General features: G+C 37.1%; 1 protein-coding gene across 2 annotated transcripts in view; it reads left to right on the top strand.

Annotated features, from left to right (window-relative positions):
* RECK (reversion inducing cysteine rich protein with kazal motifs) overlaps nucleotides 1-23,595 on the top strand; it is a 46,174-nt gene that overhangs the window by 20,385 nt on the left and 2,194 nt on the right. For both annotated transcript variants that reach the window (XM_015619093.3, XM_015619092.2), the window contains 14 exons: nucleotides 5,648-5,681; nucleotides 6,545-6,742; nucleotides 7,103-7,370; nucleotides 8,817-8,996; nucleotides 9,879-10,091; nucleotides 10,858-10,994; nucleotides 11,673-11,813; nucleotides 13,698-13,886; nucleotides 17,230-17,352; nucleotides 17,818-17,989; nucleotides 19,808-20,000; nucleotides 21,177-21,387; nucleotides 22,648-22,721; nucleotides 23,426-23,581. In XM_015619093.3, coding sequence (XP_015474579.1) covers nucleotides 5,648-5,681; nucleotides 6,545-6,742; nucleotides 7,103-7,370; nucleotides 8,817-8,996; nucleotides 9,879-10,091; nucleotides 10,858-10,994; nucleotides 11,673-11,813; nucleotides 13,698-13,886; nucleotides 17,230-17,352; nucleotides 17,818-17,989; nucleotides 19,808-20,000; nucleotides 21,177-21,387; nucleotides 22,648-22,721; nucleotides 23,426-23,581 — 2,289 coding nt within the window. The remainder of the gene's footprint in view (nucleotides 1-5,647; nucleotides 5,682-6,544; nucleotides 6,743-7,102; nucleotides 7,371-8,816; nucleotides 8,997-9,878; nucleotides 10,092-10,857; nucleotides 10,995-11,672; nucleotides 11,814-13,697; nucleotides 13,887-17,229; nucleotides 17,353-17,817; nucleotides 17,990-19,807; nucleotides 20,001-21,176; nucleotides 21,388-22,647; nucleotides 22,722-23,425; nucleotides 23,582-23,595) is intronic.

Raw genomic sequence — 23,595 nt, forward strand, 5'->3', positions numbered from 1 at the left:
TAGTTTTGCTACCACAGATTTGAGCACTCTTTAGCCAAATCTCACTTTGGTATTTTACAGTTTTTAAACACAGAAACTTAAAATGCAGTGCCTGCAGCTTCAAGTGCTTTAATGGGGATTCAGAAAAGTATTCACTCTGCTACGGTATTGGTTTGGATTTTTTCTTCTAGGGTCATATGATCCTGCTTTTTGCTGAGATTTTGGTGAATGCTGCCTACTAATGACCCCCACTGAAAAATGCAGTCATCAGTTTTTAGCTCTTATCTAATTGTTTGTGTGGATTATTCCAAGACAATAGATAATAACTCAAGGAACTGTTGAGGACATTGTTTAGCTAAAGGTTCCTAAACAGTTTTAATGAACTCCTAAGGCACAGGACTGTGTGTGGCCTCTGGAAGTACTGGTTAATGAATTCAGGATGGACTCTGACCATACACTACACATTGTAGATTATGTTATTGTCATCTGCTGGTGCTTTTTGTCTCTATTCTCTGCTCTTCAAAGAAGGTTGATAGAACACTTAATGATCTTGCCAAAATTTGAGTTCCAGTAATTTTGTACTACCTCGCTGTGCAAGTGTTCTCAATTCTTCACTGGTTTACATAATAGAGGAAAATCTCGACCTTACTTGTTTATTACTGCAAGTTTTTAAAGTTTTTAACAGATGTTCACCATCATTTTACACATCAGCTGATTCCACTAAACCTAAGTATGTTACCTTCTGACTTTTATCTTCTCTCAATAAATTCAAAGATTAAATGAAGTAAAGGAGAGATCAAGAGTGTTTTCTATGCTTAACTGCACAGAGTTAAGCATTTTACTATTGTATTTGTTAACTGCAGTTAATATTTATAAATTAAGATGGCCTTAATTGAATAGTATCTAGATTCAAATATTTATCATAGTTAGGTTGCCCAAGACAATAGTACTGAACTGATTTTTCTGCCAAAGCTAGTAGATAATGATAATTTTTAAGGAGGAAAATAATTTTTGTGGGTTTTTTGCAAAATACTCTTTAATTTCTGGTGTGAAACAACAGCTTCACTGTCGCTTTTCATTCGAGACACAAGAGGCAGCCATTTAGAAAAAATATGCTTATAATATGAAAGCATGTCTCACAATGCAGAAGATATCTTCCTTCAGCAAAATGTACTGCTCTGTTTGTGTTGGGGTGCATGCATTTTTGGGTTTTGTGCCGTTACCTGCAGCTGATGAGCTCCAAAAAGAGCGAAACCAGTGAGGTCCTGCAGTACTGGCTAAAATCTTCCTTCAGGGGGGCTCTGGTGAGGAAGACTGAAAAAATGTTCTCTGCTGCATAAACCTCAGTAGCCTTTTTCAATTTCCATAAAACCAAAAAGAAATCCTTGAGAGTCTTTGGTTTAAGGTGTACGTGGTTGTGTTGCTGGTGCCCACCTGCCACTTTCCACTCCTTCTGCTTGTAGTCTCACTGGCTTTAATCACCAGGCTTGGAAACACCTGGCTTTACAAATAAGAGAAGTCTGAAAGATGGGACTTGTGCACAAGTAAGACAAATAATTTGTGGTTTAGAAACTTTGATATTGCCATCTTTGTTCACTTTATTTAGTATTCAACACAAGTTAAAAATGGAATATCAGACTGTGTGTGTACACAGTATTGCCTTTGTACCATCGTTTTCCCAAATCTTGATGACTGAATCATTGCTTTAAAGAGAACATAGGTTTGTCTTCTTTTAGTTTTTGTGTTAGTTGGCTGGTTGGTTTTGTTTTTCCTTACCTATATCTATATCTATCTTTTACCTTTTGCTTTGTTTGCTGTGTCTTTCTTCACTGCCAGTTCATTCAAAGATTCAGAAGGAAACTTGAGTGGACAGAAAAGCTGGTGATTTCTTAAATATGAATGCTAATTTAGTAGAGATGAACATGAACCTTGTGTTCTGAAAAGAAGTTGCAGTTAGTAATTCAAATCAGACTGTCTAATGCTGTTAACAGATTTATGAGCAAACAGGCGATGAGACATTAATTTTTAATTTATTTTTTATTTAAGATTATCTCATATCTCTGTAGCTATGCCCTTCACACATGTGAGGGGTATATACATACACATAAACTGAACAGTTTCCCAGACCTACCCAAAAAACTAGATCAGCACCCTCACTAGCACTGCATTCTGTGATAGCTACAGATATTTACAATTTTGTGAGATGTGGTGAGTTACTGTAACAACTCAGTGCAGCTGAAGTTGTTCCTGTGCCTTCCTGCAACTGCTATTTTTCCACACGCATTCCCTTCCCCTCCTTGCCTTACTGCCCCTCTGGCAGGTTCTACTAAAAGACAGTGTCTAAAAAATGCTTGTTCTGTTCTAACATAGTATTATACCTGTTGGTATAGCTGACTTAAATCCTCAGGGATGAGAAAAATGGGTTTTCATCAGGGTTAATGAGAAAGATCAGGTCTTGACAAGGTGATGGTGTCAGGGCATACACAAGACTACAGCCAGGAATGGGGACAAAGTGAAAATGAGAAGCCAGACCACCTCCTCTTAACAGAAACATGAGGATTAATACGGGGATTCAGCAGTCTGTGGAACTGTAGTTTCAAAATACAGAAAGAAGATTTGTTATTAGATTGGAACTTCCTGCCTGTATAAGATTGGTGTGTGAAGTTGCTGTGAGAAGGTAATTTTGTCTCAATTTGAGCCCTTCTTCAGAGGAGGAATATTAGTAGATACCATAATCTTCTCAACATTCTCCTTTCTTTTGTGTCCTCTGAGCAGGGCAAGTGACACTATTATCCATGAACTGCTTTAGAATCACTTTTTTTGTATCATCCAACTTCTAAATAACGTGAAAATTTTTATCTGAGTTTATTGCAGTTTTAGAGTATAGTTCTAAGTATTGTTTGTGCTAACAGTATGGTTAAGTACCTGGTATAACCATGGCAGACAGACTAGACTTTCCCACAGCCTCTGCTGTCCCAATGCATTCATTAATAAAGTTGTGGTGTTCATTCTGCCTGGCTGGTTTGTGTGCCACCTTCCAGTGCTCCATGCAGCGTGGCTCTGGAGAAGTCAGATTTCAGCAGCTTCTGAGCACAATCAGGTTAGGGGCAGTGTTGTGTGTGTGGCAGGTCCCAAAAAAACCGGGTGGCCACCTCAAAACAAGGCCTCTTTCTGCTGACCTCTGCCTGGCATCCATAGTGAAGGATACATGGTCCTACAAAAATATCATGAGCCTTTTGGCAGCAGTATAAATCTATTCTTTACAGGTGTGAAGATGGTGACCCCATCTCTGTGTTCTTTCTCCAGTGGTTCTCTTGTCCCTCATCTATGTTACACAGATGGATGTGTAATAGGATTTGGTTTGTGTGTAGGAAAGAAGGAAAAATCTAAAGTTAATCAGATGAAAATGTGCTGCTGGAATGAGGAATGTTGCTGCAAATTCATCTTAATCTGAGGGAAATAATGCAGTGTCCATGCTTTTGGGGAAAAAGATCTGAAATATTGTAGAGGATATTTTTGGCATGAAAATAAAATGTCTGAATTGCTACTTTATGAGATTTGGGGCTTCGTTTTATGTAAGGCAGATTTTTCAATTTTTGTGTGAGGTGTACCAATAGATCTGTACCTTTGTGATCACTAGAATTATAGATAGTTGCTGTTTGTGGAAAAATAACTCACTCTTTCAAGTTAGATTTGTGTTTATTCTCTTAGGGTCTTTCGTTGCCTCATCTGCCATGGCTTACCCAAGGTTTAAATTAATTTCTGAGTGTTAACAGAAGGAATTTGATGCTGCTCATTGCAGTAATACAGACTGTCCTGTTTAAAATCTTGTGTTCAGAAGAAAGCAAGTACAAAATATGAATGAAAAACAAATTCCTGAACACAAAACAATATCTAAGACAAAAGGAAAAATAAAATCATCACATTAATTCCTAACACGTTTGTATTTTAGTCTGCTTGCAGCAATACAGATCTGCACAAAAATAGCCCCAAGATTATTTGGGATACCCACTTCTTTGCAATGCAGTGAATAACTAGTAACTAAGATAGATGAAGAATCTAGTGAACTACTGAGCTTGAACTAGGTCTGCATTTTGGGCTCTCTTCCTTCGCTTAGAGGTAGTAGCACATCTGGTGCTTTCCTGTATTGAAGCAAGACTTTAATCCCACATGATTTGGGATCCATCTGATGGTGTTTCTCTTTCCTTCTCTAGATACTGTCTTCTGTGTGAAATACAAATTTGTTTAATTATAAACAAAAATGGGGAAATGGAGATCAGGAGATTTTGAAGAAGAGGATTGTGTTTTGTCACTATATTTATGTATTTGATCATGTTCTGTAATCTGGTGTTCTGACAATTGTAGAAGTTAGATATGGAGGAGGTTCAAATTCTCCTTACAATCATATAGTTTTAGTCTTTGATAACTGGCAACTACATTTTGGAATTTCAACCTCATTACTTCATCTTTTCATAGAGTTCCAGACAGTTTGTTTGCAGTATCTCATTTTTTTTATTTGAAAATGTACTTATTCAGTGTGGGGAAGACTGTGGGTTTTTTGGCAAGAGTTCAGTAGCTGTGAGGGAGGGGATCCTGCCCCTCTGCTCTGGTGAGACCCACCTGGAGTGTTACATCTAGGTGTGGAGTCTTCAGCACAGGAAAGATGTGGACCTGTTGGGAGGAGTCCAGAGGAGAGCCACAAAGAGAGATGGTCTCCTATGAAGACAGGCTGAGAGAGCTGGGGTTGTTCAGTCTGGAGAAGAAAAGTATCCCAGGAGACCTTATAGCACTTTTTGATGCCCAAAGGGGGCCTAAGAGAAAGCTGGGAATAAACTTTTTGGCAGTGCTTGTTACGATAGGATAAAGCTGAATGACTGTAAACTAAAAAAGAGTAATTTCAAACTAGATACAAAGAAGAAATGTTTTTATGATGAAGGTGGGGTATAACTGGAACAGCCCAGAGAAGCTGTGGATATCCCATTCCTGGCAGTGTTCAAGGCCAGGTTGGATGGGGCCCTGAGCAACCTGGTCTAGTGTAAGATGTCCCTGCCCATGGCAGGGAGTTTGTGACCAGGTGAGCTTTAAGGTCCCTTCCAACCCAAACCATTCTATGGCTGGTCTGCAGATTAGAGACCTCTGAAACACAGCAGCAGGATGTGTGTTTCCCTTCTTCTGACATTTAAGATGTACATTCTCCAGCTGTGCTTTTCAGTTTCAGTTCAAGGGAGCTGGTTGCATGCTTTAGTTTTTAAGGTACATTGTAATGGAGTTATTTTGTTTAGATTTACTATTTGCATACATCCATCCATGCAGAATTCTTTTTTTTTTACATAGAATCTTTAAAATTATCGTTAAAAAAAAATCCCAACATTTTGAGACATTCTGTTCTAGCAGTTTACTCTGTTTCTAAGTTAGTCCAGGAAAGTCTTCCAATTTACTTGTTTGCTTGAATATTTATCTATTTTATTATGAGTGCACACAGAACTTTGGTGACCCTTGTTCTCTTAATTTCCTTGTTTCACTGTTTGTATAGTGTTTTTGTTTTAATGTAATCTAATTGAAGCAAGTAATACCAAAGGTTTATTAGCTCATTATAACAAATGACTGGATACTTAAATATTTATTTGAAGTTTTCTGGCTTGTAACACTGCTTTTGTTTTGATTTCAGAATGCTCTCTTTAGTTGTATTAACAGAAATGAAAGTAAGTATATAATGAATAGTTTATTTTGTTTTTCCTTTGTATCATTCATTTTTCCTCTAAACTGTAAGAGATTCTGTGGATGAACATACACACAAACATGTGGATTTCAGACCTGTCATGTGGCAAAAGCCACATGAGTGAATTTTCTTACTCAAGTAATAAAGGGTTTTGGCTGTTTGTATAATTAGTATCAGTTTTTAATTTGTGTAACTGTGTTTTCTGTCATTTTTTTTCTTCTGCTTGTTCATTTCATGTGTGCTGAGTAGCAAAATTAAATGTGTAGTTGAAATTTTGAAGAAGCATGCAAGTGTTTTGTTGCCTGATATCTGTTTATAAAAAAATGAAATCAGTGTCTTAGAATTAGTTCTAGTAAAGTTGTTCTCAAGAACTATTACACGTATTTAACAACATAGTTAATGTTATAATATACATGTTATGTCATAACAATGAATTACCAACACCATCTGTCTGGATTTTTTCAATGATACTGCTCTCATATTTCTTTGTTCATTAGTAGTATTTCTCTGATAATGCAATTATTGGACACGTCTGGTTACCTAAAATAAGAACAAAACAGCTGAAAATGAGATTCAGCTGGCTTGCTGTTCTTCAGTTCAAGGCAGCTTTAGTACTGACTTTTTTCTCCTGCCAGACAAACAAATATAGTTTGGCTAGTTGCAGATATTTCCAGTCATTCTGTAGACAGAGATATTTCAATAGAGCATAGAATTTCTCTTTTTTTTGTTTTGTTTTGTTTTTCATTTCCTTAAGTCTCCTTGTGTGCTTTACAGACGTGCTCATCTCTTCATTCCTCTGTGTAAGAACCCATAGATTCTCTGTTGTTTGTTTGTTTGCTTCCCCAGTGGGGTCAGTCTGTTGCAGTTACGCAGGTCACCATACGAACTGCCGGGAATATTGCCAAGCCATTTTTCGGACAGATTCCTCTCCTGGTCCGTCACAAATTAAAGCAGTTGAAAATTACTGTGCATCTATCAGCCCTCAGCTTATACACTGTGTGAATAACTACACACAGTCTTACCCAATGAGAAACCCTACAGACAGTAAGTACAAATAAATCCTTCTTTACTGAAAGTTGTAGAAGATACTGAAAATGTACTTCATGTACGTTTTATATAAAACGTGTTATTTTAGAAGTCTGTCATATAAATTGTATTACTATCATTATATGAATTTATATGATGATAACTTTTGGGTTTAGGTGCGTTATTAATTTTTATTTACTTTTCATTTTTGCATATTGGCTTTGTAGTTTTTTTCCAGACTTGATTCTGTATCTGTTTAGGAGAAGCAATGTTATTTGAGATTCTTTGGAGAACCTTTCAGCACTTTTATTTCTCAGGGCTGTTTTGCTGTACATCTTTAATGTTGTTTTGTGGTTGACTTTTAACTCTTGTTAACAGGTTTGTATTGCTGTGATAGAGCAGAAGACTATGCATGTCAGACTGCTTGTAAAAGAATTCTAATGTCAATGAAAACAGAGCTTGAAATTGTTGATGGACTTATAGAAGGCTGTAAAACCATGCCTCTCCCTCAGGACCCACTTTGGCAATGTTTTCTTGAGAGTTCAAGATCTGTTCACCCAGGAGTCACTGTGCACCCTCCACCTTCAACAGGCCTCGATGGAGCTAAGCTCCATTGCTGTTCCAAAGCAAATTCTTCCACATGCAGGTCAGTATCTCTCTAACCTCATTTCCAGTTGTAAAAGTGCTTAGGAGTTTGTCTTGTTTCCAACCTTTGCCTGAATCTTGCTATACATCAAATAGGAATTCTGGAATTCTTAGGAAAAATACAGGTTCAGGTAACCCGATAGTAATCTGTTGTGTAATCTCTTCCTATATAGATGGGAAAATACAAAGTATTCCAGTACTTTGTGTCTCAAAACATACTGTTTTATGAGAGGAATCAACGTGTTCTCACATTTAGCACTGGTTTATTAGAGCAGACACAGTGAGTTAATGAAACTTGGACCATACTTGTGGCCATAACAGCCAATATTGCAGCCTCTGGTTAAGAGGTCTTAGCGAGATGCTAAAGAGAGACAAAAGGACAATCCACTCCACAAACTCTGAAGGGCCTGATTGTTTCTTGTTAAAACTTTGGCAGTATTCCTTTCTAGATGCTCTTCTGGTTTTTGTCAGTGAAAAATAACTTAGGCTATTTAGTAATTAAACAAGGGAATTAACTATTCTGATGTTTAGAAAAACAAAGGTTTTCAGCAAATTGTTGCATGCTTGCAAATTTTTGAGGCATTTTTAGTCTAGGGTGGTTTTCTGTCCACTTTAAAAATAGATGATGATTCCATTTTAAATGCATCAATGTGTGGCAAACATTTTTGAGCTGTTCTTCCTTTTTTATCAAAGTTTCCAGTAACAACATCTCATGAACGCAGCAGGACCTTCAATGAGTTTAGTAGTAAGAGCCCTGGAGTTATATTATTTCTTAGAATGTTGTAGCATAGGATAGTTAATAAAGTATCTTTTAGTTCCTTACTTTGACATTGGGTTCTAAAATTGATCTTTCTATCAAGTTTTCAGTAGGCAGGAGATCTAATAGTACAGTGAAGCTCCATACCTTGTGATGGGGACAGTTGTAGTTTGTAGGACATTGCTGTGAACAAGGTGAGCTGGGTATTTCTGACACCAAGAAACATCTCAAGGGCAGCAAACAGTATCCCTGTTTCAAACATCAGGGCAAAAGAAGGAATGTTTTTTGGGGTGACAGTCATTTCTGTAGGAGGAGAAAGTGGGATTTGAAGCTGAAGGATGGTATTAGAAGTTGTTCATTGTGATGTCACCTTAGATTCATTACCAGTAAAATTAGCTGGGATAGTTTGCATCTCAAAGTTGTAAGTTCAGGTTTCCAGGTGTTATGTTTTTATTGGATTTTGCAGTTTTATGTCCTGAAGTCTTTCAGTCTTACTAACTTAAAGATGTGCTGACACACTTGAGTAAAATGGGTTACTTGCTTTGAGCACTACATTTGGGTACCCTTGCAGACTTTGTGGGCTCTAATCAATCCTCTCTGGTGAGCAGCAAAGAAGTGATGGGCTATATCTGAATGGCTGTTGTTCTTTTAATTTTATTTTCTTCATCTCTATTTCTTCTTTGTTTTCAGAGAGCTCTGCACTAAACTTTATAGCACGAGCTGGGGCAATTCACAGAGCTGGCAAGAATTTGATCGCTTCTGTGAGTATAATGCAGTTGAAGTTTCCATGTTGACCTGTTTAGCAGATGTACGAGAACCTTGTCAGCTGGGCTGTAGAAATCTTACTTACTGCACTAATTTTAATAACAGGTAGGAGAGAGACACTGAATATTTTATAAAGGAATTCCTATGCTTTGATTTCAAAAATAAAATGAAATGTTTTTAAGTTATTTTGAGATTGTATGTAGCTTTCTTTCTGAAAATATGGTTTTAGTTAATTTGGAAATAAGTAGTTTTTCTTTAGATTGAACTTTTAGAATTGTCTTCAGCAACAGATGTAACTAAATTTACAAGAATAAAAGTTAACCCATGAACTTGTAAAATGTCACAGTGCATTACCTCTGTCTTACTGCATAGACAAGTCAGTCATGGGTACTGGAATGTTGTATGTTATAAATAAGGTTAAAGTGTATGTTAAATTTACATGTTGCTTATTTACAAAGTTCCTTTTTTGCAGAGATCTTTCTGTGGGTTTGTATTATTTAAAAGTGGTGTCTGAAAGTAATTGCAAAGTTACAGTTAGAGTTTAAAAAAACCCCTGAATTTTCATAGCTATTCACTGGCTGGGTTTCCAGAATCCCAAGCCTGGCTAAATATAAATGGTAAATCAACTTGCATCAGTGATTCACCAAGAAACATTTTCATAGATATTTGGGCTATCTAAGATATTTGCTCTTAAGTCAACTTAAGGTGAGAAATAATAAACTGATCTTTGATCTAAGAGATAGAGGTGAGAAAGGAATTTCAGCCTTGCGTCTTAAAGACCTTGTCTTCCTTAAAGACAGATTTCAAATTGATTCTGATCTTGCTTTCAACTGATTGCTGATCTTGAACTGTGAGAGGGATTAATTGCTTGTATAGCACAAAAAACAAGCCATATGAAGGATGTAGAGCTGTTATGTTGAAAAGGAAAAATGTGTGGTACTTTCTTTTTCTTTCATACATGCTATATCTTACCTTCTCCTTTTTAAGACCAACAGAACTTTTTAGAAGCTGCAATACTCAGTCAGACCAGGGAGCCATGAATGACATGAAGCTATGGGAAAAAGGGAGTATTAAGATGCCATTCATTAATATTCCTGTGCTTGACATTAAAAAATGCCAACCAGAAATGTGGAAGGCAATTGCCTGCTCCCTGCAGATTAAACCTTGTCACAGCAAATCTAGAGGAAGTATTATCTGCAAGTAAGTACTGTGGGGAAAACAAAAAACATTTGAGAGGTTTTACAAAGGATTTTAAAGAAAAACTAAAAAGCTGTAGGACTGTGTTTGCTATGTTAGGAAAACATGGCAAGGCAAACATGGAAGGAATATAAAATTGAATTGTTGCCATTGCTTTAATATCCATCTCTGTAAGTTAAGATATTTGCCTGTTAATGTGATAGATGTGTATGCTTGCATTGTAAAGTGAAAGAAAAAAGACATTTATTGAAGGGTTTTTTTGGCTCTCCATGGTGTCTTTCCTCTTTTTTGGTTTTGGGATCTACTGATGACTTGCAGCTGACAAAGGTCTAAAAAAAAAAGGGGTTGTTGTTTTTTAAATAAGTTTTGAAAGTAGGTAATTGAGTAGAAAAAAGAGCAGTTAATAGTGCAGGTAGTGAGGTAGAGTTCAACTCATATTAGACATTAATAAATGAAGAAAATACTTGGTCTTGGAAGATACGTGCATATGATGCCATAGAAAATGAAGATCACCAAGCCCAGAATCCAAAAGGAGTAGTACAAGCAGTAGTTTCTGTCTTTGTGTCACAATTTGTTCCTCCTACATAAAATGTCGCATATTTTATGTATAAATATGTAACATGTTTAGTGTATAAACACTGTGCTGTGAGGCATATTGGGAAAGTTGTGGATTTAGGGAAAGGAATAACATGGAAAGAAGTCTTTTTCATATAAGCCCATTTTTCTTCAAGCAGTCTTCTTGAAGTCCTGTCTCTTTATTTATCTGTAGATCAGATTGTGTTGAAATACTGAAGAAGTGTGGCGATCATAATAAATTCCCTGAAGGCCACTCAGCTGAGAGTATTTGTGAGCTCTTATCTCCAACAGACGACTTGGAGAACTGTATACCCTTGGATACTTACCTGAGTAAGTGCTGACATTCCTATGCAGCAAAATTAGAAACCAGGATACTTTGAATGCTTGTCATTACTTTTAATAATCTTCATTATTTATTGTAAAGAAAATTGTTTTGAATTTGAGATATTTTATCTAGTGTATTGGAGAAATTTGGAATTTTCAAGTTGCCATAGTCCATTGCTTCTATTCCTTCCTGTATGGGGCATATGTGACAGGAAAATTATTGGTCAGACAAGATAAAATATATTTTATTTTAAATTACATTATATTGTAATTATATTTATAATTAAGTATTATAATTATTAATATATAAACAATAAATATAAAAATATAATTATAAATTCTAATTATATTATATTTTAAAATGTAATATAATTATAAATTATAATTATATTTTATTTTAAAATATATTTTATTTTAAAATATATTTTATATTGGGCAGACAAAAAAAAATCTATTTTGCGTGTGAAGGATCATCTGGGTCATTATTTCTAGGACTGAGGATTAAACTATTACAATAAGTTAACGACCTGGTCATACCAAGCTTCTAGATCTATAATTAAAGTAAAAAACATTTAACAGGATTGTTGAAAATATGATTTTACTGGACAGAAGAAATGTCATGCTTTGCTGAAAAGAAATAAACCTCATTTAAATCAGTGTAGATGATGTATATTCTGTTTTCAGGCCCAAGTTCTTTAGGCACCATTGTAGAAGATGTCACACATCCATGTAATCCAAACCCATGTGCAGCTAACCAGCTTTGTGAAGTAAATAGAAAAGGATGTCAATCTGGAGAGCTGTGTCTTCCATATTTGTGTGTGCCAGGTAAGGTTTTTTAGGCTTCTTTGTACTGAATTTTGGTGACAAACATGTCATTGAAATGTTGTTGAAGGTTTTAAAGTGAATTGCTGTGCCATGGTTTAATCTGGCTGGCTCCTGAGTACCACACAGCTGCTCACTCCCTTTCCCCTCTGGCCTGGGGAGGAACATCTTAGTCACTGAATTAAAGTTAATAATAATGAATGTGATGGTGCTGATGATGAAAAGGGAAATAACAAAAAGAGAGGAATACAACCCAGAGGAACCAAGACATACACAGTGCCACAGCTCCCCTCCCACTGACCCAACACCCAGCCCTTCCCACCAAAGATGTCTGGACACGCAGACAACAATGTTTCTGCTTCTGCTCCCTTCAAAGACACTTATGGTCCTTTGGAAACTGCTATTTTAGAACACTGATGTTGTCTATCATCTGCACCATGAGTAAATGTGAGCTGACTGGGGAGAGAGCCTCACACAAAGTTTCAGGTACCTAACTTGGAAATGGCAGGGTTGGGTGCTAACAAACAACCTACACAAGGAGGTGTGAGACTCTGCAATGTCCAACTTGTACAACCCCTTCATTGTTCTGTCCTAGGCACTGGTAGTGCTTGCCAGGGTTTTCCCCTTTCCTTTAAAGCAGAAGGTGTCATTCAGTGACACACAGGGTCAGCTGTGGTTCTTGAAGCAGAGCTGAAGGTGTGCATTTGGCGACCACTTGAACATGGGTGTGACTGGGCAAGTGGGAGCAACACTGATTTTCACAGTGAATTGCATGGAGCAGCCTCCTTTCTAGAGAAGGTGATAAGAGAACATTGCCATAGCTGTCTCAACATCAGCTCCCTGAGCCTCTTTTCTTCCAGCAGTTGTGTGGCTGATCAGCAGTTTCCCCAGTGGTTCCTAATAAAAAAGAGGAAAGCTGGATTTTGCTTCACTCATACATCTGCTCTACTTGTGCTCTTTTAAAAGTGAAGATAGACTTGAGCTCATTCTTTGAGTGAGCCTAGGGACATTGTTTTGGTTATGCTTCTAAGACCCTTACAAATATTTTTGTTTTCCTGGAAAGCTGAGCCTTGTTACTGTAGAGGTTGTACTGTCTTCATTTGCTGCAAAAGTCATTCAAAGTCATCTGAAAACAAGCTCACACAGAGCTTTTGAAGAGACGATTTGCTTCTTCTGAAGGTTGGAAAGTGACTTCTGTGTTTTTATTCAGTCTTTTTATTGACTGAAAGTTTCATGGGATTTGTTGCAGTTCACCCTTGAAGACTTATTTATTTGCTATAAATAAATCTGTTATATATCTGTTCTATAAATCTGCTATTTATTTTATTATTTTTCTTGCAATTTTTAAAACTATTTTTTTTCTTTTCTGTTCCATTCTTCCTTTTTTAAATCCACTTTTCCTGCTTTTTCTCCCTTTCTCAACTCTTCATGTCTACCTGTAAGAATCCTTCAGTGTGCACTTAAGAGATACAAGTAGAAAAGAAGGGCACAATAAAATATGTGAGAGAGGAGAAATGACTGGGCTTTGCTTGTGAGACCCTTTAATTCAAATTCTGTATTGGAAAGAGTGAAGCATGTGTAGTATTTGTCATATAACACATTTCATATTAATGCAGAGCAGGAAAAATAAAATACTTGAGAATTATTGCAATTTCCAGTCTATTTCTCAAAAGTAACATCTTTACAGGTACTTCAGAATTTTGTCTCTCTCAAGCAACTATCTTCTATTTTATGCTACTTGTTGCCTCTGTGAAATGGGTGAATTTAAGGGCAGGAGTAAGGCTGCTTAAAGAGCACTTTATGTTTTTTGCAAGTCAGTGTAGTAATTAATTGCAGTAGTGCCCACGTGTTTACTACTTAAGAGCTGAAATTTTTCCTTGCATGCAGGCTGCAAACTGGGAGAAGCCTCTGATTTTATTGTCCGACAAGGTACACTTATCCAAGTTCCATCCTCAGCTGGTGATGTTGGGTGTTACAAGATTTGTACCTGTGGACACAGTGGATTGCTGGAGAACTGCATGGAGATGCGTTGTGTTGACCTCCAGAAATCGTGCATTGTTGGAGGACAAAGGAAAAGTAAGTAATGGAGCGGTGATGCCTCCAGCACCTGCTCCTCACCTGATGAATTTTGAGCTACATGAGAAGACACAGAGGATCTGAATTCAGAGTTTATCAGAAAATACAAAAGCTGATGATTGCACCCTTGTATTTAATAGTGGGTTAAGTCTACATATGCTGGAGGGTTTCACTGTTGGAATCAGGACTGAACTGTGCCAGTCTCAATCAGTCAGTCCTGTGTGAAGGGTGTTCTCAGTACACCATTTTTTTTTAGCATGGGGTGGTTTCTTTACTAGCTCCAAATGGTTGGTGGGGGGTTGGTTTGGATTTGTTGGAGTTTTTTTCCTTCCTTCCAGTGGTTTGTGGCATCTGGACCCATGAACTCACAAGGTTTGTGTTTCCACTCCAGTGGCTGGCACAAAGACCTCTTTCCCTACTTACTGGTTCATCCAGCTTAAGGTTTGTTAGTACTCATGCACATATTCAGAGTAGGAGTCACACATCTTAAAAGTGTAAAAATAGGATTGGATAAAAATACAGGATAGGTTGTGGTGACAGGTGTAGGGTTCAGTGAGGAAGGCAGACTGCTTTCCCAAACATCCTCCTGCTTGTGCTTGATTCATCTAAATTCCTCCTTTTCCTTTTCTTTGGCTCTTCTACTAAACATCCCCTAATAAGTTTTGCACAATCTCAACATAAAGCAAGAATTATAGGTTAAGATATTTATCAGTGGGGCTGACAGATGCCTATAGATGAACATGTAAGCAAATACATCATGATGATGATGCAGGTGTGTTGAACACTGGTTTTTTAAAGTCTTTCTCACCATGGAAGCTCCCTGTTTAGAGTTTAAACTGGCATGGGTAACAAGGATGACTTGGGTTCTGCCTAAACTGACAGTTAAAGGAATTTAAGGAGATGTGACAGGTGATGCTTCTTAGAAGATTATATTGATTTATTTTCAGATTTAATCTTTGCGTGAGAACTTTAAATGTGTATTTTGTCACACAGACTGGCATTATAATCTTGGAAAAGTAAAACAAAAAAAAAAAAAGCTTCTACTAAGGTAGGGGAAAACTTATGAAAGGTCTTGAATAGAAAATGGAGTGTGTACTGAGCTGTGAGTTGTCTGAAGTTGGTGTCTTTGAATCAGCAAGCAAGAGATGTTTTTGCTAGTGAGCAGTTATATATCTCAGCACTGGACATTGTTTAGTGTCTGTAAATCAGCTCTTTTAAAGGTATCTCATGAGCCCAAAATAATTGAGGTGGTTTTTTTACTGTATGGTAAAGAGTTATTTACACACTAAGTAAAACTTAAGAAGCAAGGCATTTGTTATAGTTCCATTTGTCATGAACATAATTTTCAGATTGGGAACCAGACCCTTAGTCATGAAAGAGCAGGAAATTGGGATATTTCTTTCTCACAAAAGATACCAAGTTGAGCTAAGTAATCAATTGTACAATTATTTTCATCACTCAGGAAAGTCTGCCTGCAGTATTCCATGGAATAGAATGAGGGATTTTGGAATCTGTTTTTTTGTTGTTGTTTGTCCAAAGAATATAAAAGGCAGCTGAACATGCCTAAAACTTCTTTTTTTTTCTTCTTTTTTTTTTTTTTCTTGTTTCCCAGAACTGGTAACATTAACAATATATTTGATGGGCAGTTGTACAAAGTATCTGGTCAATATGGGTACTTTTAAGATACAGTTAACAAATTATTTTTTTTTTAAGCTTTTAAGTGGTGATTGTAACTTTTCATGGACCATTCTATCCAAGGAAACTTGCGGTTTTTCAGATTATTGGTGAAAATAATCACAAAAATATCTGATGCTGTACTTGTATTTTATGGTTGCAGTGTACAGCCCTCACTTGTTCTGGCAATCATAAGAATATGTGTAGCTGTAAATATCCAGTAAGTGCTGTCCATTTAAAACAACCAAAGCACCACAACCCCAAAACCAGACAGCTTCCTCTTTTGCTATAGTGACTCATGAAGTATTTGTGGTGATCAATACTCTAGGTATTATGTAATAAAAGATAAAAATTACTAGGTTCCAAATTTGTTAGATGATGTGTTAGATGTTAGAAAGCAACAAATTAAAAGTATATGGTCACCATGTAAATATTTTGTAGTAACTATATTTAACTGGTTTATATGACAGTTGTAAAAAGCCAGGGTTTAGACATAAGATCTGAACTGTGTCTTTTAAAACCATTCTCTATAAAGAAAACAACACTGAGTGTTTTGAATGATGCTGGGTTGATTGTGTTGTGAGTTGACTCCAGCCAGTGAAATGATTACTGATGAGGACTGTGCTGTGTGCACACTTTGACAGTGAAAGACAATAGACCTGCACAGTTTTCAGGTGGATCCTAATCTGAAGAATCACCTGAGATCCTGTGTTTGGCATTACCTTCTAAGCTTTTCTTCTTCCCTGCTGGCCAATTCCTTGGTCCTTCGAGTAGTACTGTGGTGTGACAGAGGATTTCTCTCCCACTCCCTCTTGTTCTGCCCTCATTTGTCTCTGAGCACCTCTTCTGAATTGCTCTAGATCTGAGGGGTTTCCTCGTGCCTGGGTAATACTTTCTTTAAAATTCTAATTCTCATTCTTGACCCTATGAAAAGAGATTGGAGGGAATTACCTTATTTTGAAAGGCATGATTACTCTTACATTTTCCTCAAGAGCTGTGTATTTTTTGGTAGTCTTTGATAACCAGTTTTGTTATGGATAGATTAGTCTGTCATCAGCATGAATTGATTTGATACAAAACATACATCACAGTGAAGTCATATGGACAGTTTAGAAAACCAAACTGGAGTTGATAAATTGAAGAAAAATCCCCTAAGTCTGCAGTTTGATTCTTCTATTCAGGTGTGAAAATGTTACTGACTTATAAAATACATTCCAGTCCAATGAAGGTTGGAATGAAGCATTGGCACCTTTACTTCTTGATAGACACATACAAGTTGTGCTTTGTGTGTGAGACACAAGTTTAGGAGTCTTATGTAAATTTAATTTAGAAGACTGTGTCTTTACAAAAGCTTTACCTTTAAGAAAACATGAAACTTGCTAGCCAGAATTTATTGTTCTTTAAAAAAAAAACAAAAACAGAAGACCTAATTTATACAGGCTTTGAAAGGATGAAGTGCTGCTTCTGTGGTTAACTGATTAATCAAAACCACGTGTGAACAGACTTTAAGTGAATAAAGCAAAACTTGAAATCTGTTAAAAAAAAAACAAGGATGGAAATTTCAGGTGAAAAATATACTGAAAAGGGAAATTACAGAAACAATTAAAGAGAATGTAGTCTTCTGGTGTATTTGCATTAATTGCATGTATTTACTTTAATTTCTTTTAAGGCCATGGAACATCCTTTCATATAGACTGCAATGTCTGTTCCTGTTTTGCTGGAAACTTGATCTGTTCTACACGTCAGTGTCTAACTGAGCACAGCTCAGAGGATGAGCGTCGGAAGTTTACAGGTACCTTTCCAAACCATGAAAACTCTATTTTTAGAGCAGGCATTTTCAAGTAAATTCTTTCTACAGCATTAATGGAAAACACTTGATAATTTGTTGTTACAATGCTTTTTTAACTATTTCTTTTTCTCATGTCCAACCTGCACTGCAGGAAAAGCACATATTTTAAAAAAGAAAATCAATACGGAAAAACAAAACCTCAAGCAATATGTAAAAACAAGTAGATGCACTAGGGATGAGAGATGAGGGATTTAGGGGGAAAATGGAGAAAGCTGAGTAGAATGAGCAAAGAGGCAGGACACAAACTTCCCTTCCTGCTCCTTGTAAATGCCTGTGTGCTCCAGCATTGCTAAATGACAGGTGAGAGGAAAGGGCTGGAGGCAGAGACGCCTCAGTGTTGCCTTGTGTATCTCGTGTCATGGAAAGTGAGTGTGCACCCAGTCCCTGTTCTGTGTGTTGCTCTTGCAGGTTTGCCCTGTAACTGTGTGGACCAGTTTGTCCCAGTCTGTGGCCAGAACGGGCGCACGTACCCCAGCGCATGCATAGCTCGCTGCGTCGGGCTCCAGGACAACCAGTTCGAATTTGGATCGTGTATTTCCAAGGATCCTTGCAACCCAAACCCTTGTAATAAAAATCAAAGGTAAAACCAGAATATGTTTCTCAGCTTTTCTTTGGCTTTGTCCACTCATAAAGCAGATTTACGTGTTTGAATGTGTTGTAACATTCTGCTTTGGGGCTATTCCAGTAAAAATAACTGTTCGAAGTAGCTGCTTTTATTTATCTTAGTAATACTGGACTGTAACAACTGCCAGTTCTTGGTTCCATTTTTGTAGTGCTATGTCAATTAAATTCATTATGCAGGTCTCATTTTAGCAATAAAAGACACTTCACGTACACTTTCAAAATCAGAGAATCAGTTTTTGTCAAAATGGCAATAACTGTCATTTTACTGCTTTGTTTCACACTTTCTTTTACTAGTTTACAAAGAAGTAGTAAAACTTCTTTTCAGATGTTCAGCATTTGAAGTCAAGATTTGCTTATTCATTCAGTAATCTGTGCTTTTTGTCTCTAAAACAGGAAAATAACAATCACCCTTTTTTTTTTACTTAGACTAAAATCTTGTGAAAACTGTCTGTGCAATCTCTGGTTTTTCAATATCAAGAAAAGCAAAATCTGCATAGACAACTACATTAAAACAAAAATATGCTTTGTACTAGTGTCAGGCAAAAAAAAAAAAAAATCTGACCTTTCTTACAGAGATCAAAGCCTGTGGCTCACAATATTGGTCTCTGTCTTCAATTTTCTCAATGTTGTGCAATACTGCAGTCTCCTTTGAATTAGTGCATTTTTCTGTTTTGAAAGAAAGCCATCAAAATAAGTTGTGTAATATTGTGCTTTCATGAAAGCTGATTGTAGCAATTTTAGGGTTTCTTCCTTTTTCTGCATTTAAAATGCCATGATGCAGAAAAATACTGAGAAAACACTGTAGTTTTGTAGCTGTTGCAGCCATAAAGGCTTTCAAAATTGGAATTTCAAAGCTGCATTGTGGATAAACTTTCTTTACTTTTTATGTTTGAAATGTGGAGAGTACATAGAAGCTTTCAGTTTTTCCAAATTATTCATCATTATGCTTAGAACCTCAACTTTTAGTTTCAGTAAAGGACTGTACACAGTACATTTTTCTGGGTCAGTTTGATAACGTAGCTCAGACTGAACATGCTCATCTGGTAATACCCCTGATGCACTTGGAATATGTTTAGGATCTTACATTCCACTAGTGGAGCGTTTAAATCTCAGAATTTCTGAGCCTTCCCTAATATCAAAGGCATGTCTGTAATGCATGGGAGCGCAGCACTCAGAGAGAATAAAGACCTATTGTGCATTATCCAGTGGTGGCAGCACTGCTGTAATTTATGGAAGGAGGGGGCTGTCCAGAGAGGGTTGTTGTACAGTATTCTGAACCTCCAAAGCTAGAATCCAATTAGATATTTGTAACTGAAACCATATAATCTTGTAGGTGTTGTTTTCAACCCTTTCTCAGAGAAGCGTGAGACTAGACCTCTGCATTAGAATCTTTTTTTTCTTGCTATTTCCATGCCTTCTCTAGCCTAGCTCTTCTTAAATATTCATTTACAAAATTAAGTATGGGAGTAGGTAAGAAGCCTTTGTCCATAATCCATTGAAAAACTTCTTGGTAAAAGGGAAATGTTAGTGGAAACTGTAGTTGTGTTGACATGCATTGAGGAAATGTGGTGTGAAACCATTCCAGGTTTGTGATGAGACCTGAAATGGGCTATTCAGAGTGTTTTATCACTTGTATTTCCTGCAGCTCTGCTGAGCCACAGTTAGCTCTAAAGCACTGGAGAAAATTTCACTGAAAATATTTTCCCTCAATATTTTGAGACTTTAAAAAAAAACCTCCCATGACATGACATGAAATTATTATGACTTTCTACAGGTGCATACCAAAGAAACAAGTTTGCTTGACCAGTTTTGAGAAGTTTGAATGCAGCCAGCATGAATGTGTGCCAAGGCAGTTAAATTGTGACCAGACACGGGATCCTGTTTGTGACACAGACAATGTGGAATACACCAACTTGTGCACTTTGTACCAGAAAGGAAAAAGTTTGGCATACCGAGGACCATGCCAGGTAGGAAGCGGTTCTAGCAATAAGTATCAAATCTTTGTTCCTAGGTGTTCAACTTAACCATTTTTATTTTTCTTTCTTTTCAATATTGTTTGTTTGTTTGGGTCTTTTTTAAGTATTCTTTTTTGGGGTTTATCACTTATAATATGTTCTAATAAAAAGCAGTGATTTAAAAATTTCATTTTAACTAGTATAAAAAATAATCTCACAATCTGCATGATTTTGTGAGGTGTTTCTCTGCTTTAGTTAACAGTTGTCTCAAAGCCAATCAGACACTCTACTTGTGCTTTCTTGGGGGGTGGTACTCTTGATATTTGTATCTTCCTATATATGCTGATAAAGCTTGCACACTAAGATGTGTTTGCAGTAATTAGAGCAGTTTCTTGGTTACTTAAATGCCAATTCTTACCAATTTTAACTTGTTGAAATATTAAATAATGCCCAGTCATAGAAAGTCTTTAGCTTTTTGTGTGATTGTGCCCCAGGTTTAGCAAGTTCATTGATCAGGATCTATTTACAGATTAGGTGACTGTAATAATTTTCTAGTTAGTCTGCATTGGATTAGTCTTCATGTTAATCCTGGAGAAGGATTAAAATTAGGTTTAGTTTTTGCTCCCACCACTCTCTACAGTGGTGTTAAACAAGCTACTTTTGTCACTTTACAATAACACATACACAAATATAAGTAATACAGGTAAATGAGTGATATGTAAAAATATACAATAATGTGATAGAAATACACATGCACGCACACTAAATTTTAAGCACACAAAACCACACCAAGATGAATTAATAAGCTACTAATGAGTTGTGAACAAATTAATTTTATTAATAGAATATTTTAAGGTATTTAAAAATAAATAATAAATAAATTATTTTCATTTATTTAATAAGTTAAATATGGTCATTTTATTTAAACATTGGCACAGGACAAAAGCTGCTGAATGAAGAAATAAGCTTTATTGTGCATTTCTCAGACTCTGTCACCTCCGTGAAGTACTTACCCTTTTCATTTATGGCCCATTCATAAACCGGCAGGTTATTCCCTCTGGATTCCCCGCCTTTCCAGAGGTTTGACAGCATCAGCAGCGAATTCCCCTTGGCTCTGGTTTTCCTCGTGTTGAGGCGGCTGCGGGGTTTGCGGGGCTGAGCTGACAGCTGTTGTTCTGTGTGTTCCAGCCCTTCTGCAGGTCGCTGGAGCCCGTGTGCGGGCACAACGGGGAGACCTACGGCAGCGTCTGCGCCGCCTTCGCCGACCGCGTGGCCGTGGACTACCACGGGCACTGCCAGGCCGTGGGCGTGCTCTCCGACTACGGCTTCCACTCCGAGTGTGCCTTCGTCAGGTGTCCCCAGCTCTCTGCCACGGGCTGCAAACCCGTCCTTGCACCAGGTGGGGCAGCTCACTGCCGAGAGGGGAGAGCACTCCAGGCTCTGGCGATAGATGGGCGACACTTGGAACAAAACATAGGCTGTAAGATGTTATATCAACAGAAAGAGTAATGACTCTGCTTAGGGCTAGAACAGCCAGTATCAGAACTAGGATGAGTAAACCTGAGTTGGAAAGGCCTTGGCTTTAGGAGGCATGCCCCTTCAGTCTCTTAGAGACTGGCAGCTGGGATGGGTTTGGGAGAAACCAATGAGGTCTGTGGTGAGCGGGGAAGGATGCTTCTAGGAATCCAGTGAGTGACTTTTCGGAAGTGGCAGCGCAGATACCACAGTGGAATGCTGAGCTGTCATCAGCATAGGGTTCCCAGAAGGACAAAGATGGTATTTAATTAGAAGACAGAGTAAAATACCATATGTATTCACAGTACTGTGGAAGACAGCAGGAGCAGTTTTGCAGTGTGCTGGTTTGAACCAGTTTTTTGTTGTTTTCATAAGCGCTTCCTTTATGAAACAATAGCTAATCACAGGTAATAATACACAGAGCAAGAAGAGCTCTGTTCTTAAAACAAAAGAGTTTTATTCATTTTCCTCCTTTCTCACCCCCTTTGAAAAAGGATCTTTGTGCTTTCTAATAACATTTGTTACTGTAAATGCCACTCTGAGAATATGAATTGCATATAAGTTGGAGAGTGGTTTTAATACACAGGCATGGATAGCAAGCTGAAATATTATCCCTTTGGTTTCTGACATGGTGAGGAAAAACAGTAGGAGAAATACAATGTCTGTCAGACAAGCACTTTTTCTCACTTGTTATCTAAAGATTTTAAGCTCCAGCATGGTGCAACTGCAGCAATTAATGCTTGCAATACACATAAATGCTTCTGTCATGGCCTAGCTATATCAGCTCTTGAAATCCATCATTTCTGTAGCTGATATGCATGCATCCATACAAAGGCTTGTACACAGTACCTCCAGTTTTTAGCTAACAATAATGAAGGATCTTAAAGCAAATGAAAATTCATCTTGTTGCTTCATGCTGATAGTAGTAAATGTGTGTTGAAAGGTGACTGCTTTTGCATTATAAATGTTTTCAGTATTAAAAAAATCTTAGAAATGTGCAATTCTACTGTCAAATTGAAACATTTACTTTGCTTTGATAATTTTGCTATTTTCATTCTCAGTTAATATTCAAATTTTGACTCTTGCTTACTTAAAAGTGAAAAGACTACTTGTTTTTTTACTGAGATTTCTTTAATTTACATAGGAGCCTGCTGTCCACTATGTGCTGGAATGCTGAGAATCTTATATGACAAAGACAAGCTGGATAATTTTGCAAGGGTAAACAGTTCATTCATGCCTAATGTTAAATGGTATATGAAAAGTCAAGTTATGGTGCACTTCCTCCTGAAAGGTTATAAAACCCATTATTTTTTAGTTGTTATTTGTGATTGTTGGGGTTTTTTTTTTCCTTATACTTTCCTTTATTTCTTTACCCGAGTCATAAATTGAATTACAATGCAAAGCAAAACAGAATTAGAGTAGGCACAAACAAGCAGACTCAGGTTTGCAGTTTAAGTGAGTTGTAATAGTGCAGACAAATTATACAGGAACAGCATCTGTGATTCTACTGCTTTTCTGTCAGAGATGATGTGTTTGTAGGTGCTGTGTGTTGACCAGTTTTGCTGAGTAACAGTGTCTCTTGGGTCATGACTGCACCTTGGAGTGTTGTCCAGTTGTCATTAGAATGGCACCTGGGACACAGTGGCTAATGCAGCTTCTCAGTTCATACATTACAACATGTGACCATGAAGAATTTTTGGAGGGGTTGGTTTTCAGGTTTTTTTAGAATCAGTGAATCATTTATCGTATGATGTTTTAGAAGCATTGAATCCTTTAGGTCTTTTGCTAGCATTTAGAGTAGAGTTTAGAACTGAGTGGTTTAATGGCTGAAACACATTTTCTGGCATGACATGTTATTGAAACAGAGGAGGAGACTATTCCATAATATCACATCATCTGCAGAGTTCTTTGTTTTCTTCCAGGTAACCAATAAAAAGCCGATAACAGTACTTGACATCCTTGAAAAAATCCGCCTGCATGTGTCAGTGCCGCAGTGTGATGTGTTTGGATACTTAAGCATAGAATCAGAAATTGTGATTCTCATCATTCCTGTGGATCAGAACCCCAAACCATTGCAGGTAGACGCTGTTAG

Source organism: Parus major, chromosome 2 (genome assembly GCF_001522545.3).
Source record: "Parus major isolate Abel chromosome 2, Parus_major1.1, whole genome shotgun sequence".
Classification (NCBI taxonomy): domain Eukaryota; kingdom Metazoa; phylum Chordata; class Aves; order Passeriformes; family Paridae; genus Parus; species Parus major.